At 35.4% G+C, this 18,725-nt stretch overlaps 1 protein-coding gene across 1 annotated transcript in view; it reads right to left on the bottom strand.

The window, feature by feature from the left end:
* Nucleotides 1-1,087: 1,087 nt before the first annotated feature.
* Nucleotides 1,088-18,725, bottom strand: part of SLC38A1 (solute carrier family 38 member 1) — an 84,474-nt gene continuing 66,836 nt past the window's right edge. The window contains exons 11-14 of the mRNA XM_078150127.1: nucleotides 13,471-13,586; nucleotides 3,649-3,790; nucleotides 3,454-3,551; nucleotides 1,088-1,276 (exon numbers count right to left, since the gene is read on the bottom strand). Of these exons, the coding sequence (XP_078006253.1) occupies nucleotides 1,178-1,276; nucleotides 3,454-3,551; nucleotides 3,649-3,790; nucleotides 13,471-13,586 (455 nt within the window). The 3' untranslated portion in view covers nucleotides 1,088-1,177. The remainder of the gene's footprint in view (nucleotides 1,277-3,453; nucleotides 3,552-3,648; nucleotides 3,791-13,470; nucleotides 13,587-18,725) is intronic.

Genomic DNA, 18,725 nt, shown 5'->3' with positions numbered 1-18,725 from the left:
GATGCAAAGTGAAGAAAGCAGAACCAGGAGAGTGCTGTACACAGTAATAACAATATTTTAATGATGGACAACTGTGGGAGACTTAGTAACTTTGATCAAGACAATGATCTAATACAATTCCAAAGGATTGGTGATGAAAAAATATTACCCACCTCCAGAGAAAAAACTGATGAACTCTGAGTACAATTGAAGGATAATTTCCTCACTTTCTTCTTCTCTCCTTTTTGTGATATGGCTATATGTTTTACATAATTCATATATGTAATTAATATATTGCTTGCCTTCTCAGTAAGCTGGATTAGGGGTAAGAAAGAGATAGAATTTGGAACTCAAAAAAAATTTTTTTAAGGTGTTAAAAATAATTTTAAAAAGGAAAATAAAACATATGCTAATATCTTGGATTTTCATGATTTTTTTTTGCATACGTAATGATAAAACTACCACTATGTAGAAAAAAAGAAACTATTCAGGACAGCTGGGTCAAGGCTTTACTATAATCTTTGTGAAACTTAGAACATAGAATTATTATTTATACGGGCTATGTATTTTCTTAGGGAGTCTAAGTGAAAAAGGAAAGGTAGAAGGGAAAGCATAGGAAGAGAAAGCATAGTACACCCATAAAAAAAAATTCTTAGGAAACCTGAGATGTGTGTGTGTGTGTGTGTGTGTGTGTGTGTGTGTGTGTGTGCGCGTGTGTGTGCTTCATAGACCAGAGGACAGGGTCAAAACCGTATTTTGTCCTTATGGAAAAGGAGGGGGAAAAAAGCAGCAGGAAGCCAATTTTGCTTTGAGTCTAAGGAAGAAAAGAAAGGGGATTCACTAGAAAGTCAGCCTGTTATAAGAAATGCCCTTAAGGCATCAAAAGCCCACTGAAGACTATTGCTCTTGCCTTGCACATACAAATACTAGGAACCCCCAGAAATCCTTTCTCTTCTTTTCAATTTCTATAAAATTTTCTATAAAAACTAACGACAAAATCCTTAAAGTGATTCCAAACAACTGAGGGATATAGCTGTATTTTAAATGAGTATTTGATTATACATTTTCAACTGTTTACAATTTCCTTTTCACTGTGTAAACTGGTAAACAAAGCAATGGAGAAGATGATTTGATTGAAGGCAAGTTGGATAAGCAGCAAACAAAAATATACTATTTTTCCAAATGTAGAGTGCTCTCATTATGTTTCAGGTTTATCTTCAGAATTTGCCCGATTATAGATGACCAAAGGAATGCTGACGGTGGAGAATATGACTCCTAATACTAAGAGAGAAATAGCCTGGGAGGAAAATAAAGCACATGTTTTTAGGTGATTTTATTTTTTAAATTAAATTAAATTTATTTTATTTTTTAAATTTTAGGTATTTTCTTAAAATAAATATTTTGGCTAAAGTAAGAATACTTTCCCTGTTCCCTGATCTTGCTTTTTCCTTGTTAAAATGAAAAACTGGAAAAGGATGAGAGCAATTCTGGTCAGGGAAGAAGGAAGGGTGAATAAAGTTAAGAAATACAAGCAGTCAGTTTTTATTGGAAAAGTTGTTTATTGATAAACAAGATTTATGGATAACACACCTACACCATTTAAAAATTTAATCTCCACTCAATTTGATGCTAAATCAATCTATCAATCAGAAAGCATTTATAAATGTGCTGGGTACTGTTCTAGGCACTGGGATACAAATACGAAAAGATGAAACAATTCTTACTCTGAAGAAGCTTACATCCTATAGAGGAGACACCATTTATATAGCTAAATATACACAGAATAAACAAAATAAGTACAAGGGAGATGAGGAGGGAGGTCACTAATAGTTGAAGAAGATCAGTGATGGATTCTATTAGAACTCTTACATTTTCCTCACTAACTACTACTTAGTAAGTCCTAAGTCCTTAGCAGCCAGGGGCAGCTAGATAGCACAGTGGATAGAGCACTGGGTGGGAGTAAGGATGATCTTAATTCAAACTGGGGCTTAGACACTTACTAGTTCTGTGACTTTGTGACTCTGGGCTAGTCACTTAACCCTTATTTGCCCCATCTGTAAAATGGAGACACATTAGAAAAAGAGATGGCAGGGTATACTGGCCCTGAAGTCAGGAGGACCTGAGTTCAAATCCGGCCTCAGACCAAACACTTGATACTTACTAGCTATGTGACCCTGGGCAAGTCATTGAACCACAAATGCCTAAAAAAAAGAAAAAAAAAGGGAAAAAGAAGAGATGGCAAATCACTTCATTATCTTTGCCAAGAAAAATCCCATTATCTATGGGGTCACAAAGAGTGGGACATGACTGAAAGACCCAATGACAAGAAGTAGCTAGGGATCTAGCTACAAGTGTCATATTTTATCAAGTGCAGATAATGTTTCTCAAATACATGTGGAAATGTGTACTATTAATTTATTTTGAATAGCAGTGTAGATTCATTCAAAGAAGCTAGCTCTGCGTTCATTTTGTGATAACTGTCATCTCAGGTAACACATGTAGTCACCATGTTTACACTAGTTGGAAAAGAACCTGAGAAGCCTTTCTCAGGATAACAAAAATGGTGCTCCAAAAGATATTCATTGTAGCAGCCACAGCACACTTGCTTTCTTTACTGTCTAGTATCCAAGTATAAGAAATTAAAGATGCCGTTGAACTTGATCAGATTTGGAAACAAGCTTCCCAAATATAGAAAAGTAGTTTCTGAATCCAGGCCTGTTATACCAAAGCACTTTTGTCAATCTACTTCCTTAAATTTTTAAGGACCTATGGTCTTATCAGTGTGGATATTTCTTCTACCAATGAAGATCATATCTTTGCACTTTAGCAGACAGTTTCTATAAGCTGCCATGGTTAGAATAAAAACCTATTTAATGGTCAATGTTTTGAATTTAGCAAGCTTGTCCTTAGACAGCAATCATTCACTCCTTTCCTTGTCTATATTTATATTCTTTCCAAATTGGCAGCACCTGCCTGTCAGAACTTGGGCTCTCCTAGCAGAGCCTTTTAATAGCCAGTGTCATCTTCATGCCACAATAAGGCATCAAAGAATGGGTTTACTGACAGTTATCTTATTTATTTATTTAACATAGGAAGATTGCTTTAACTAATTCATATATTTTGTTTAAGTCATATAACTTCATGTTCTTTTGGCTATATGAGGTATCCTCATGGAGATGGCTTGTCCTAAAGTTGTTTAGAACTAGGTATTGCCCTATAGATACATAAAGAGGTGTGACTAACGTGGATGATTTCCCTATAATGTAAGTTAAATCTAATAAACATTTTCTTAGGGAACTGAGAAGAATGATGTTCTATTTTAACTTGACTAATCAGTGCTGTGCATCCCATCAAGGCAATAGTAATTTACAACGTATTTTCAGTATGACTATGTATTTTCCAAACTAGTTGTTTGGTAAGTTTTAATGATGCACAAAATGAAAAATATAAATAAATAGCAGCCATAAAACATACCCCAATTCTTTCTTTTTTTTTGGCACTATCCTGGCTTGTGATTTTTAAAAACAGAATTGTAGGAATAATGAAGATCAACATATTGGCAGTTGTTGTCCCTATAAAGTGATCAAAAAAACAGTTTTCTGTTATTATGGAATTTAAACTCCCTAAAAGTTGTTATTGAACAATTGGTATAAAATTGCCATATTGTACCCAGGACTCCAAAAATGTCTTTCATAGTAGGTACACAGATTACCAAAAGGTTGATACAACCTAAGATTATCACAGCAATCACAATACGTTCGCTTAAATTGAAATATGCTTTCTTAAGTAGTTCAGCCAGAGATTCACGAGACTGTAGGAAAAGAAAGCAAAGAATTCTGTCAGTAGATAGCATATAACATTCAAATATTTTCTACAATGAATAAACTGTTACATTTGGGGAATCTCAGAACTATGGAATATCAGAGTTGGAAGGGACCTCAGAAGTCATCTGAGCTTCTGTCTGAACAGATCTCTCCTTTACAGCATCTTTTACAAGTGATCATTTGGCCTTTTTATTTTTTCCTTTTTCATTAATTAATTTTAGTTTTCAGTATTCACTTTTATAAGATTTTGAGTTCTAAATTTTTCCCATCTTTCCAAGACAGCATATATAGCCTATACATGTACAATCATATTAAGCATATTTCCACATTAGTCATGTTGTGAAAGAAGAATCAGGACAGAAGGGAAAAACCACAAGAAAGGAAAAACAAAAAACAAAAAAAGAGAAAATGGTATGTTTCAATCTGCATTTAGACTCCATAGTTCTTTCTCTGGATGTGGACAGCATTTTCTAACATGAGTCTTTTGGAATTGTCTTAGATCATTGCATTGCTCAGAAGAGCTATCTATGAACGTAGGTCATCACACAATATTGCTGTTACTGTGTACAATGTTCTTCTGGTTCTGCTCACTTCACTCAGCATCAGTTCATGCAAGTCTTTCCAGGTTTTTCTGAAGTCCATCTATTCATCATTTCTTATGGAACGATAGTATTCCATTACATTCATATACTACAACTTGTTCAGCCATTCTCCAAGTGATGGGCATCCCCTCAATTTGCAATTCTTTGTCACCACAAAAAGAGCTGCTATAAATATTTTTATACATGTGGGTCCTTTCCCCTTTTTTATTATCTCTTTGGGATATAGATCCAGTAGCAGTATTGCTGCATCAAAGAGTAGTCACAGTTTTACAGCCCTTTAGGCATAGTTTTTTCCTGTTTTCTCATGTTAGCCAATCTAATGAGTGTGATGTAATACCTCAGAGTTGTTTTAATTTGCACTTCTCTAATCAAAAATGATTTGATTTGACTTCATATGACTCTAGATAGCTTTAATGTCTTCAACTGAAAATTGCTTGTTCATATCCTTTGACCATTTATCAATTGAGGAATGACTTATATTCTTACAAATTTGACTCAATTTTCTGTATATTTTAGAAATGAAGCCTTTATCAGAGACACTGGATATAAAAATTGTTTTTCATCTTTCTGCTTCCCTTCTAATCTTGGGTGCATTGGTTCTGTTTGTGCAAAACCTTTTTAAGTTAATGTAATCAACATTATCCATTTTGTATTTCATAATGTTCTCTGTCTCTTGTTTGGTCATAAATTCTTCCCTTATCAATAGATCTGACAGGTAAACTATTCCTTGCTCTCCTTATTTGCTAATAGTATCACCCTTTTTGTGTAAATCATGTACCCTTTTTGATCTTATCTTGCTATATGGTGTGAGATGTTGGGCTGTGTCTACTTTCTGCCATACTATTTTCCATTTTCCCCAGCATTTTCACATAATAGTGAGTTCTTATCCCAGAAGCTGGAGTCTGTGGGTTTATCAAACTGTAGATCACTATAGTCATTGACTACTATATCTTGTGTACCTAACCTATTCCTGACCTGTAACCTGATTACTGCTCTATTTCTTAGCCAGTACCAATTAGTTTTGATGACTGCTGCTTTATAATACAGTTTTAGATCTGGTACATGTAAGCATTTGGCCTTTTCTTGATAACTTCCAGTGATAGAGAAGGGGAGTCCATTTCATTTTGGATTCTACTTGTTAGGAAGTTTTAATAGACATTGAACCAAAATTTATCTCTTTTTCTATCTTTTCCACATGATAATCATTTAAATTCATGAAGAATAGCTGTTATGTTTCCCCTAAGTTTTGTATTCGCTAGGCAACATATCCTTAGATACTTCAATCAGTCCTCACATGGCATAGTGTCTAGTCTTGCCACCCTAGCTGATAGGACAGATTTCACTTTTCAGGATAACACCCTGACTTGTCTGACTTGTCCTCCTAAAACATGGTATTCAAAATTGAACACTAAAATTTAGATTTGGTTTGACTAGATCAGAATATAATAAAACTATCACCTCTTTAGAAATAATATTGCTCTGTAACTTACAATCATTTTCACTTTCTTTTGGCTGCCCTTAATTCTGCTGATTTGCATTGAGTTTGCAGTACACTAAAACACCTATATATCTTATTAACTATGCTATTATTCTTATGAATTTGAGTTTTTGAATCTAAGTCTGGAACTTTGCTTGTATCTCTATTGAATTTCATCTTATTGGTGAATAGGATTCTGCCTATCAGTATAGCCAAAAATATCCTTTTGGGTCCTGATTGCCATTCAATATGTTAATTATCCCTGCATCTTTTTATCACCATTAAATAAATGAACATGGTATCTTTTCTTTCATCCAAACTTTTGGTAAAAATATTGACCAGCATCACACCAGATGACAGATGGACAGACTCACTAGAAGAGTGAAACAGAGAATTTCTCCTCTAGATTTAAAGCAAGCAATTAACCATTTGTTTTGTTAATTTCAATCTAATCTTATTTCATGTTAGTTGTGAAGGTTGCTAAAAATTTCACATTAGTTGTTATGTCTTTTAAGATAATCTTATAAGTTATTTTTTAAGTCCATGGACACTCAAAGAAAGTAGGAAATGTACATTTATTTTCAAGATCTTTCCGTTATTTTGAAGGTCATAGCCTAGTTTTTCTATCTGTGAAATAATAGTGATAACAACCATAATAACAATTTCAACAGATTTTAGAGACCTATAGCAAGTTGAGTCTCTAGAACAAAAGATATCTAATAAACTATGAATCAAACCATTCTTGAGTTGTATATAAAAAAATTTAGTATGTTTTGTTCTAAGTTATTACTATTTTACCATTTATAAAGTTAACAAGTCTACAAGCATTATTAAGCACTTATTAATTATTTCAATTAAGTGATGGGGGTACAAATACAAAAAAGATAGTCCCTCATGCCTTTAAAATATTTTTATTATTTATTTCTTAAATTTAATTTTTTAATCAATGAAGTTCTGTTTTTTCTCCACTCTATCTCCTTCTTTCCTCACCATTGAAAAAAGCAAGAAAAACAAAACACTGATAATAAACATGTATAGTGAAGGAGAACAAATTATTGCATTGGTGATTTCCAAAAGAAAGTATGTCTCATTCTGCACTCTGAGTCCATCATCTCTGTATTTGGAGATGGGTAGCATATTTCATCATGAATCTTCTGGAATAGTAGTTGGTTATCGCATTGATCAGAGACCCTGAGTCTTTCAAGGTTGCTTGTCTTTACAATATTGTTTTTTTTAAATTATTTTTACTTCATTAAATATTTCCTAATTATATGTAATTTTTTTTAAGGAATTTCCAGGAATGGACCTAAGATGGTAGAGTAGACAATGTGCTCAGCTGATCTGAACTCTCTCTACATTCCCCTCCAAACAACTTTAATAATGCCTCAAATTGAATTCTGGAGTGGCCGAGTCAACAAAAGGTCAGAGTGAGACAGTCTTCCAGCCCAAGACAACATAGGAGATTAGAAAGAAAGATCTGTGACATGGAGGAGGAGATTGACCTGGAGTCCAAGTGGATGAAACACCGGTGGTGGGACTAGGTGTTGGCAACAGAAGCAGCAGCATATTCAGGTGTTCTCAAGCCAGAGATGGTAAGGAGACCTGGCAACTGCTCAGAGAGGACAGAGATGTCCCCTGGACGTAGACCAGATGTTGTTTGGCAACTCCATTGTCTATATCCACTTCTAGGTCATTGTTGAAGGATAGAGAGGAGCATTTTCTGTCAAGAGGGAGCAGGAATCCTGAAAGGCAATTGTTTGGCAACTCCATTGCTTATTTCTGAGTCATAACTTGAGGATAGGGATGAGCATTTTTGGTCAAGAAGGAATGGAAGTCCCTAGGGACCCTAAAGAACAGCATCATTTCCAGTCCCAGTGGAGGGGAGATCTGGAGTAGTAGTATTGATTGCAATCCTGACATAATAGGGACCCTTTGTGGGTAAGGTCCACAGTGCATACCAGTTGAGCAGGACTACATTTCTCCCTAGATCACATCACCTTGGAAGCACCAAAAACTTTCAACCTCCCAAAACTAGCTCTGAAAACAGCAGTGCAAAAAAGCCTAGAGCTTGGCGTAGTGCTCCTACTCCCGCCCATATGCAGAGAACTGAGTTAAACTTTAAGATAAAGTTTAAAGTCAAGAAATAGGCTGGAAAAATGCACAAACAACAACAAGAACTTGACTTCACTGTAAAAAACTACCGTGGTGACAGGGAAGATCAAGATACAAATTCAGAAGACAATGAAGTCAAAACAGCTACAAGCTAAGTCTCAAAAAATGTGAATTGGACACAAGCCCAAAAAGAATTCTTTCTTTTTTTTTGGCTTGGCAATGGGGTTAAGTGACTTGCCCAGAGTCACATGGCTAGTGTTATGTGTCTGAGGCCGGATTTGAATGAAGGTCCTTCTTAATCCAGGGCCGGTGCTCTATCCATTGCACCACCTAGCTGCCCCAAAATTCCAAAAAGAATTCTTGGAAGGGCTTAAAAATTTTGATTTTCAAAAGGAAATAAGAGTGGTAGAGGTAAAAAATTAAAGCAAAGGAACAAAATTATGAAAAGATAATTAACAGTTTGATAAAGGGGACACAAAAATACTGAAGAAAATAACACCTTAAAAACAGAACTGGCCAAATAGAAAAAGAAATCCAAAAATTCACTGAAGATGAGACCTCTTTAAAAAGCAGAATTGGTCAAGTGGAAAAAAAAAGATATACAAAAGCTCATAGAAGAAAATAATTAGAATTGGGCAATTGAAAGCTAACGAATCTGTGAGATACCTAGCAAGAATAAAGCAAAGCCAGAAGAATGAAAAAAAAATAGAAGAAAATGTGAAATATCTCATAGGAAAACATCTGAACTATAAAATAGACCAAGGAGAGAGAATTTAAGAATTATTGGATCAACTGAAAGCCATGATCGAAGAAAGATGCTAGACATCATATTTCAAGAAATTGTTAAGGAAAATTGCCCTGATATCCTCAAACTAAGAGGTTAAAAAATCAAGGAATCTGCTGATCACCCCCTGAAAGAGATCCCAAAATGAAAACCCCTGGCAATATTATAGCCAAATTTCAGAGCTCCCAAGTCAAAGAGAAAATACTTCAAGCAGCCAGGAAAATAAAACTTTCTAACATTGTGGAGCCATAGTTAGGCTTACACAAGATTTAGCAGCTACCACATTAAAGAAGTGGAGGGCTTGGAATCTGATGTTCTGGAAGGCAAAAGTGCTGGGATTACAACCAAGAATAATCTACCCAACAAAACCGAGTATAATCCTTCAAGGGAAAAATGAATATTTGATGATGAAAAGACCAGAGCTATATAGAAATTTGACTTTGAAATACAAGACTCAAGAGAAGCATAAAAAGAGAAATATGAAAGAGAAATCATAAAGGACTCAAAAGATTAAACTTTACCTTTATATAAGGGAGTATGAAACTTGTATCTTCTAAGAACTTTACTATTATTAGGGCAATTAGGAGGATTCTACGTAGAAAGATGATGCAAGAATGAGTAAATTATGTTTGGATGATGTAAAAAAATGGATGGGTGAGAAAGAAGGATACCCTGGGAGAAGGAGGAAGGGAGAGAAAAAAATGGGGGAAAAATTACCTCATATACAAGAGGTGCACAAGGAAGAGTTTTTACAGTGGACAGGAAAATAGGATGGGGGAGGGCAACACTCAAACCTCATTTGCATTTAAATTGGTTCAAAAAGGGAAAATATATATATACATTCTCAATTCATAATAGAAATTTATCTTACCCATCAGGGAAATAGAAAGGGAAGGGAAGGAGATGAGAAAAAAGAGGGGAGGGGATTGATAAAAGGGAGGGTAGGTAAAAGAAAGTAGTGGTCAGAATCAAAACAGATTTGAGAGAAGGGAGAAGATAAAAAGAGGAAGATAAACAGAAGAAAACAGGATGGAGGGAAATGCACAACTAGTAATCATAACTGTAGAAGTGAATAGTATGAACTCACCCATAAAATGGAAGCAGAGAGCAGAATGGATTAAGAAACAAGAATCCAACAATATGTTGTTTACAAGAAACACTTGAAAACAGAGAGATATATAAAGAGTTAAAATAAGGGGCTGGTGCAGAATCTATTATCCATCACCTGAAGTTAAAAAAAGTAAGGGAGTAATCATGGTCTCAGATAAAGCAAAAGCAAAAATACACCTAATTAAAAAGAGATAATTGGGGAAACTATATTTTGCTAAAAGGAAACAGGTAAGTTATCAATTCTGAACATATACACACCAACTTAAAAATTAAATGAACTACAGGAGGAAATAAACAATAAAACTGCATCAGTGGGGAACCTCAACCTTCCCCTATCACAGCTAGATAAATCTAAAACCATAAAATAAATAAGAAAAGTCAAATAGATGAGTAGAATTTTATTCTAGGATAGGCCTGTTTTCCAGATCAGTAGTTCTTCTGACGAGATATTTCATATTTTCTTCCTTTTTTGTTCTTTTGACTTTGTTTTATTGTTTCTTGATGTCTCATGGACTCATTAGCTTCCACTTGCCTGATTCTAATTTTTAAGGAATTTTTTTGTTCATTGAGGTTTTTTACCTGTTTTTCTTTGGCCAATTCTACTTCTTATGGAATTATTTTCTTCAGTGAATTTTTGTATTATCTTTTCCATTTTGCCAATTCTGCTTTTTAAGGCATTCTTCTCTTCAGTGGATTTTTGTACGTCTTTTACCATTTAGCAAATTCTGGTTTTTTACTGTGTTATTTTTTTTTAGTTTTTCTTGTGCCTCTTTTTATCAAGCTATTGACTCTCTTTTCATAATTTTGTTGAACCATTCTCATTTCTTTTCCCAATTTTTCCTCTACCTCTTTCATTTGATTTTTAAATCCATTTTGAGCTCTTCTGGGAATTTTTGTTGGGGTTGTATCCAATTTAGATTTTTCTTTGAGGCTTTGCATGTAGCTACTTTGATACAGTTGTTTTCTTTTGGGTTTGTGTCTTGATCTTCACTGTCATCTTTAATAACTTGCTATGGTCAGTTCTTTTTTTGTTGTTTGCTTGCTCATTTCCCCAGACTATTTCTTGACTTTTAACTCTGTGTTCAAGTTAAAGTCTGCTCCCAGGGTAAAGGGGGCATTGTACCAAAGTTCAGATCTTTCTTGCTGCTGTTTTCAGTGTTAACTCAGAGTGTCTATAGCTTTTCAGTGCTTCCAAGATGGTATGATCTAAGGAGAGATGTGGTTAGTTATCTCCTGGCTTGTGCTCTGGACTTTACCCAGGAAGGGATCTTGTTGCCCTATATCCACCGGCACTAGCACTCCTCCTGACCCTAAGTCTGTGACCTGCTTTCCTGCAACCACAATAGCTGGTGCTCCCCTCTATCTTGCATTGAGACCAGAGCTCCTATGCCGCTGTGAGTGACCACAAGCACTCCTCTCTCACCTGGAACTATATCTGGATTCCCTTCTCCCTTATGGTCACAAGTGCTATCACTCCTTTTGGAACTGGGACTAGAATGGGAACTGTGTATGGGCAAATGCAACAAGTCTTGAAACCAGTGCCAGCAAAAAGTCCCCTGCAATTTCCTTCCAATCACTTGTCTAATCCCACCCCCTTCCATGTCCATGGGCTGAGAGCTCCCAAAGCTGCTGTTGCTGTTTAGTATTTCTTATTGTTTCATGGAGTCAATAGCTTGTATTTGGTCCATTATAATCTTTAGGGAGTTTGTTTCTTGGATAAAATTTTTGTGAAGCTATTAATTCTTTTTCCAAATCTTTTTTCCACAAAATTTTCCCTTCTTTTTCAATTTTTTTCCCCCTCTAGCACTCTCATTTTATTTTGAAAATTATTTTTAACACCTATTTTAAACCCTTGTTTCATTTCCTCTGAGAATGCCAGTTAAACTTGTAACAAAGCTATATTTTTATTTGAGGTTTTATTTGCAGATATTTTGGGATCCTTCTCTTCTTCTGGGTTTATGGTTGTCATAATCACTCTTTAGGTTTATGGTTGTCATAATCACTCTTTAAGGTAGAATTCTCCCCCCCCCCCGCCCCCAATTTGGTAATTCTTTCCATCAGTCTGATTTCTGACTTCAGATTTTATGTTAGGGCTAAGTGCTTCAACCAGGGTTGGGGAATCTGTGGCCTTGAGGCCCCATGTGGCCACTTCTGTGAAGTCTGGATTCAGTCAAAGGGCCACATTTGAAGAGCCAGAGAGCCACATGTGGCCTTGATGCTGTAGGTTCCCCACCCCTGCACACAGTTCTGGAGGGAATATCTAGGCTAAGTTTTTATCCTCTCGGATCCTTGCTGCTTTCTTAGAGTATTAAGTGTTACATTATTCTAGGATCTCAAGGACAGCTGGGGACCTACAAGCTTTCAGTCTTCCCAAAGTAGTCTAATCCTGGACATAGTATAATCACCGCTCTCATAGTTGGACCTCTGTAAGCCTCCTACCTAGTTTTGGGTCTGAGGAGCATGATTGTGGGCTTGTCTTTCATTGGATTTCCATTAGACTATTGCTGGAATAAGACAGTATCAGCCAGCTGGAAAATTCTGCTGGTCCTGAGTTGCAGAACTGAAGGCTTTTGTGATTCCTTTCCTGGTTATTCCTTTGGGCTTCAGACTTTACTGGAAGGTGGAACTGAGACCTCTCTCCACTCCTGGGATCAGAGTTAAACAATTGTTGCTTGTTTTTGAACCTCCTTTTTTCTCAGTACTCAACCTAAAGCCTATAACCAATCCTGTTCTTGGAACTACACCCCCTAGGAGTATATCTATTCTTTAATCTGCTCTTCATAAATAACCAAAATGAGTAGCGATCAATCAAGTTGCCAATTGCCGCCCCTTCTTCATCTCACACAGAGCTGTGTCTCTTCGTGTTGATTTGGAACCTCTTTTTGCCCTAGCATTCTGCATGATGTGCTCCTGGTTAGTCCCCTGGCCTCAGTGTCTGCAGCCCTTTCTATCTGTCTCCACGTGCCAGCCTGGGCTGGAAAAATTACAATGATTTTTTTTTCTTTGATTTCCTGGTCAGAACTTAGTCTGGAGTATTTTCTAAATCTTTGTGGAATTGTGTTGAAGTTGACTATACTTTTTCTAGCTACTCCATTGTCTTGGCTCTGCTCCTATTAATTATTGCTATATGTAGCTCAAAATTAGTGATTTGAGAGTGGATTTTCTTAAGACTAAAGACATCTTTGTTTATAAACATGTGTGTGTATGTGTGTGTGTGTGTGTGTGTGTGTGTAAATAGATATTTATTTTCCCTGAATACCAAACTTAGAACTTATTTCTCTTTTATTCTTTCCATTTTTGTCTTATTATTTGTGACATTGGTTCCAATTACTTTATGTAATAAAGTTGCTATTAAATAGAGAATAGACAGAATATTAGAAATATCATCTATTACAGAGCAAACTTATTATCTGCCAATTTTGTTTTCCCAAATAGACTTAAACACCCTTGGGAACCTTTATCTCTTACAACTTCAATAGCCTAGGAATCTTACCCAATGTGGCTTCCTCTTGGCAGTTTCCCAAATATAGATGAAAAGGTAATACCTTTGCTTTTCCCAGATTGCACATGACTTTAACTTACTGTGAGAAATAATACTGGAATTGTGAGGATGACTGCCATCATTACTGACAGTCGTACTATTAGGATGAGAAGATCGTCATCTGGGTATTTATGAAGTAGACTTGAATGTACCTTACCTAAAAAAGGGAAAAAATGAGACAAATATTTTTAAAAGACACAAGTCATTCATATCACTTTACAACTTTTCCTGAACAACTAGTGATTTAGAAGCAAACAACAGGGCAGGGAATTAAACAATTTGAACTTAGAAGACAATTTTTAGCCCTATGTAGACTAATTCTCAATGCAAGAGACTCTACTATTTAACCAAATAAAATTTTAAGAGGTATTTGGAAATTTTCTTCCATTTAAAATAATCTCTGAAAGAAATCACATAGAGGTGGGAATATATGAACTGGGGATTGTAAAGAAAAGTTCTACTAAAAAACAATAAACTGGTATTTTTAAGTGGATACTTCCTCTTGTCCATGGGTTTTTCTTGGAAAAGATACTAGAGTGGTTTGCCATTTCCTTCTCCAGTGTGCCCCTATTTCAGAGTTGAGGAACTGAGGCAAAGAGGGTTAAGTTATTTGCCCAGGGTCACACAGATAGTGAGTGTCTGAGGCTAGATTTGAATTCAGAAAGATGAGTCTTTCTGACTTCAGGCCCAGCATTCTATCTGCTGTGCCACCCAATTGCCCAATGACTACTTCAGTTTAGGACAAAAGACTCCAAGATGGAGTCCCATCTTAGCCCATCTTTGCCCAATTAAAAGTGGTCTTATCTCTTTTCCAGGAGCTAGTAAATCTATTCTCCCTGGTGCACTATCAATAGCTTCAGGAAGCAGTCAAGTCCCATAAATCAATAAAGCATTCCTTTAAGACAGAGAGGGGTGATCTTTTCTTCACGTGTGTGTTTGCCCATTTTCCTTAATATAACCAATCATGTCATCCTTATCTCCTTGATACTGCCAAACCTGTAATCAATTATATTATTTCTTTTCCTATCCTGCTCTGTTCTTTGTTCTATGGGTAGAGATGGTAAGAGTGTTGAACAGCTGGTCAGAAGGAGATTATAGGGGTGTCTTTGCTAGCACTGTGGCAGGACTCTGTTGCTTTGCCCATACTTGAATCTGGGTCACAGTCTTGGGTGGCAGTCCCAGGGTGAGAAGGAGCACTACCATATCAGAGCTTGCAACTGCAATGGAGTGGAGACAATCTTCACAGTTTTAGGTCAAAAAAGAGTGCTTGTGGTCACTTATAGACCAGTGCATAGTATAGGACAGTAGCAAACACACCTGTACCTAGATCACACCACCTTGGAAGAACTGAAAACTTACAAGTCCCTAGGAATATTTCTGAAAATAGCTGCAGAAAAAAACCTAAAGCTTGGGACAGTGTGCTCTCCATCCTGGAAACAGAGCTCTATTTTAACAAAGAGTTAAAAGTCAAGTAATAGCTGGGAAAATAAGAAAACAACAAAAAAAAAACTTCCACAGAAAGTTACTATGGTAGCAAGGAAGATCAAAACACACACTCAGAAGAAGACAACAATGTTAAACCTCCTAGATCCAAAACCTCCAAGAAAAATATAAATTGGTCTTCCAATTGGCCATGGAAGAGCTCAAAAAGAGCTTGAAAATCAAGTAAAAGAAGTAGTGGAAAAATTGGGAAGAGAAATGAGAGTGATGCAAGAAAATCATGAAAAAAGAGTTAATAGCTTGGTAAAGGAGACACAAAAAATACTGAAGAAAATAACACCTTAAAAAAAAACACTAGGCTAAATGGTAAAAAGAGGTACAAAAAGCCAATGAGGAGAATGCCTTGAAAATCAGAATAGGTTAAATGGGAATATAGGCACAAAAATTCACTGAAGAACAAAACCTCCTTAAAAAGTAGAATTAACCAAATGGAAAAGTAGGTCCAAAAGCTCACTGAAGAAAATAATTCCTTAAAAATTAGAATGGAGGAAAGGAAAGCTAACGACTTTATAAGAAATCAAGAAACAATAAAACAAAATCAAAAGAATGGAAAAAATAGAAGACAATGTGAAATATCTAATTGGAAAAGCAACAGACATGGAAAATAAATCCAGGAAAGATAGCTAAAAAAGTATTGGACTGCCTGAAAGCCATGATCAAAAAATGAGCCTAGATAACTTCAAGAAATTATCAAGGAAAGAAACTTCCCAGATATTCTATAACCAGTGGATAAAATAGAAATGGAAAGAATCACTTCCTGATAGAGATCCCAAAAGGACAAGTTCCAGGAATATTATAGCCAAATCCCTGAGCTCCCAGGTCAAAGAGAAAATGTTGTAAGCAGCCAGAAAGAAACAATTCAAGTATGGTGAAGCCACAGTCAGGGTAACATAAGATTTAGCAGCTTCTACATTAAAGGATTAGAGGGTTTGGGATATCATATTCTGGAAGGCAAAGGAGCTAGGATTAAAACCAAGAATCACCTCCCCAGCAAAACTGAGGATAATCCTTCAGGGGAAAAAATGGAATTCAATGAGATAAGGACTTTCAAGCATTCCTGATGAAAAGACCAGAGCTGAATAGAAAATTTGACTTTCAAATACAAGATTCAAGAGAGGTATAAAAAGATAAACAGGAAAGGGAAACCATAAGGAACTTAATAAGGTTAAACTGCTTATGTTTCTACATGGGAAGGCGATACTTGTAACTCATAAGAACTTTCTCATTATTAGGGCAGTTAGAAAGAGTATCTATAGACAGAGGGCACAGGTGTGAGTTGAATATGAAGGGATAATGTCTAAATATTAAAATTAAAGGGTGAGAGAGGAATGTACCAGGAGGAAGGGAAAGGGAGAGGTAGAATAAGGTAAATTATCTCACCTAAAAGAAAAAAAAGCTTTTACAGTGGAGGGGAATTGGAAGGGGGAGGTGGGGGGAAGTGAGTGAACCTTACTCTAAGGAGAATTGGCTCAAAGAAGGAATAATATACATACTCAACCGGGGACAGAAATCTATCCTACAGAAAAGTAGGAGGGGAAAGGGATAAGAGAAGAGGAGGTAGAAGAAGGGAAGGGAGATTGAGGGAGGAGTAGTCAGAAGCAAAATCCTTTTGAAGAGAAACAGGGTGAAAGGAGAGAGAGAATAGAATAAATGGGTGAGGGGAGGAACAGAATAGAGGGAAATACAATTAGCAATAGTAACTCTGAAAAAAATTTTGAAGCAAGTTACTTTGATAAAGACTTCATTTCTCAAACATACAGAGAACTGAGTTAAATTTATAGAAACATAAGAGCCATTCCCCAATTGATAAATGATGAAAAGATATGAACAATTTTCAGATAAGGCAATCAAAGCTATCTATAAGCATGTGAAAACGTGGTCTAACTCACTATTGATTGAAAAAATGCAAATTAAAATGGTTCTGCGGTACTACCTCATACCTCTTATATTGGCTAACAGGACAGAAAAGGAAAATGACAAACGTTGGAGAGGATATGGGAAAAATGAGACATCAGTGCACTATTGGTGGAGTTGTGAACTCATTCAGCCATTCTGTAGAGCAATTTGGAAATATGCCTAAAGGGCTACAAAACCTTATGTAAAACCCTTTGACCTGGCAATACACTAGGTCTGTAACCCAAAAGAAATTTTACAAAAAGGAAAAGCACCTATATGTACAAAAATATTTAAAACACCTCTTTTCTGGTGGCAAAGAATTGGAAATTGAGAGGATGCTCACCAATTGGGGAACTGCTGAACAAATTTTGGTATGTGATTATGATGAAATATTATTGTGCTATAAGAAATGATGTGCAAGATTCAGAAAAACCTGGAAAGACTTACATAAGCTGATGGAAAGTGAATGTACTGTGTACAAAATAACAGCAATACTTGAGGATATCAGCTGTGAATGACTTAGCAATACAACGATCCAAGATAACTCTAAAGGACTTGTGATGAAAAATGCTATCCATCCCCAGAGAAAGAATTGATGGTGTCTGAATACAGATCGAAACATATTTTTTACTTTATTTTTCTTGAAGTTTTTTTTGTTCTATTTTTTTTCACAACTAATATGGAAATATTTTGTATGATTAAATATGTATAAAATATATAGAATTGCTTGCCTTCTTAAGAAGGGGGGAATGGGGAAGGAGGAAGGGAGAGTATTTGGAACTCAAAGTTTCAAAAATGGATGTTAAGAATTGTTTTTGCATGTAACTAGTGAACAATAAAATACTAAATAAAATTGTAAAAACCCAAATTCCTTTTGTGAAAGGAATTGAATTTATAGTAAAACCTTAATGATATTAAATTGGTATTGACCTGTGTTCAGAATTCATCATCACTTAGAAGTTCATGCAGATGTATTAAGGAAATAAATCATGTAAACAAGAATAAATATTTAAACAATTTATAAGCTCTCATACCAAACTTTACAAGCAATTTTGAAGGAACACCACAGTAAAATAAAACAAATGTGTTAATTACCAACCAATCTTGTTATGCTATGTGATTAAAAATAATATGCTTAAAATATAATGTGCTTAAAAGCATTTTTCTTAAAACATTCTAAAATTCAGGCTATTGAGTAGTCCATGCAGGCCTGCTTTCATCTTTATTGATGGAAGCTTTATTCTATAATAGTGAGGAATATTCAAGTTTTACTGAAAAATTATAATCTCTTTGACCTAATAAAAAAAGTAAGTTTTCAACACTAAATAAGCCAAAGAGTAGAAGGCACTAATGATTGCCTGAATAGCTAGAGTAGTGAGAAGAGAAGTAAGACAAGTGGGCCTTGGTTCAATGGAGCCAATAAAAAGAAAATATTTTCTTTTCTTTTCCAAAAAACATTTCTTTTAACTTCCTATTTCCTCATTCAAACCATTGTGATGTTTTAATTTCCAGTGAACAATTAGGAATTTTATTTTTAATTGAAGAATAGTATCTTAAGTATTGTCACTGGTCTTTCTAGCTTTCAACACATATCTCAGCACTGCTTTTCTATTAAGGTGGTTTGTTCTAATTTATAAGTATCAATTAAGGGAGTCTTCCTTTATATTTTTCAATATATTAGCAAGTTTTCTCAGTAAAGACATCTATTAAAAAACCCAATTTGTGTCTATGGAAATTCCTAAGAAAAAATAGTGGAGCATATAAATATTCAGCTTAATGTATATATGAAAATTGTTACCTCTTTTCTTTAAGAAGAAGAAAAATCACAATCATGTGACATTTAATTACTTTCTTTGACTTAAATGGTGCTGATTCTTTTGTTTACTATTCCTTACTAAAT

Source organism: Phascolarctos cinereus, unplaced genomic scaffold, assembly GCF_003287225.1.
Source record: "Phascolarctos cinereus isolate Bilbo 61053 unplaced genomic scaffold, phaCin_HiC Scaffold_1;HRSCAF=81, whole genome shotgun sequence".
Lineage (NCBI taxonomy): Eukaryota > Metazoa > Chordata > Mammalia > Diprotodontia > Phascolarctidae > Phascolarctos > Phascolarctos cinereus.
The sequence above is the reverse complement of the archived record's forward strand: the minus strand, read 5'-3'. Positions and strand labels throughout refer to the sequence as shown.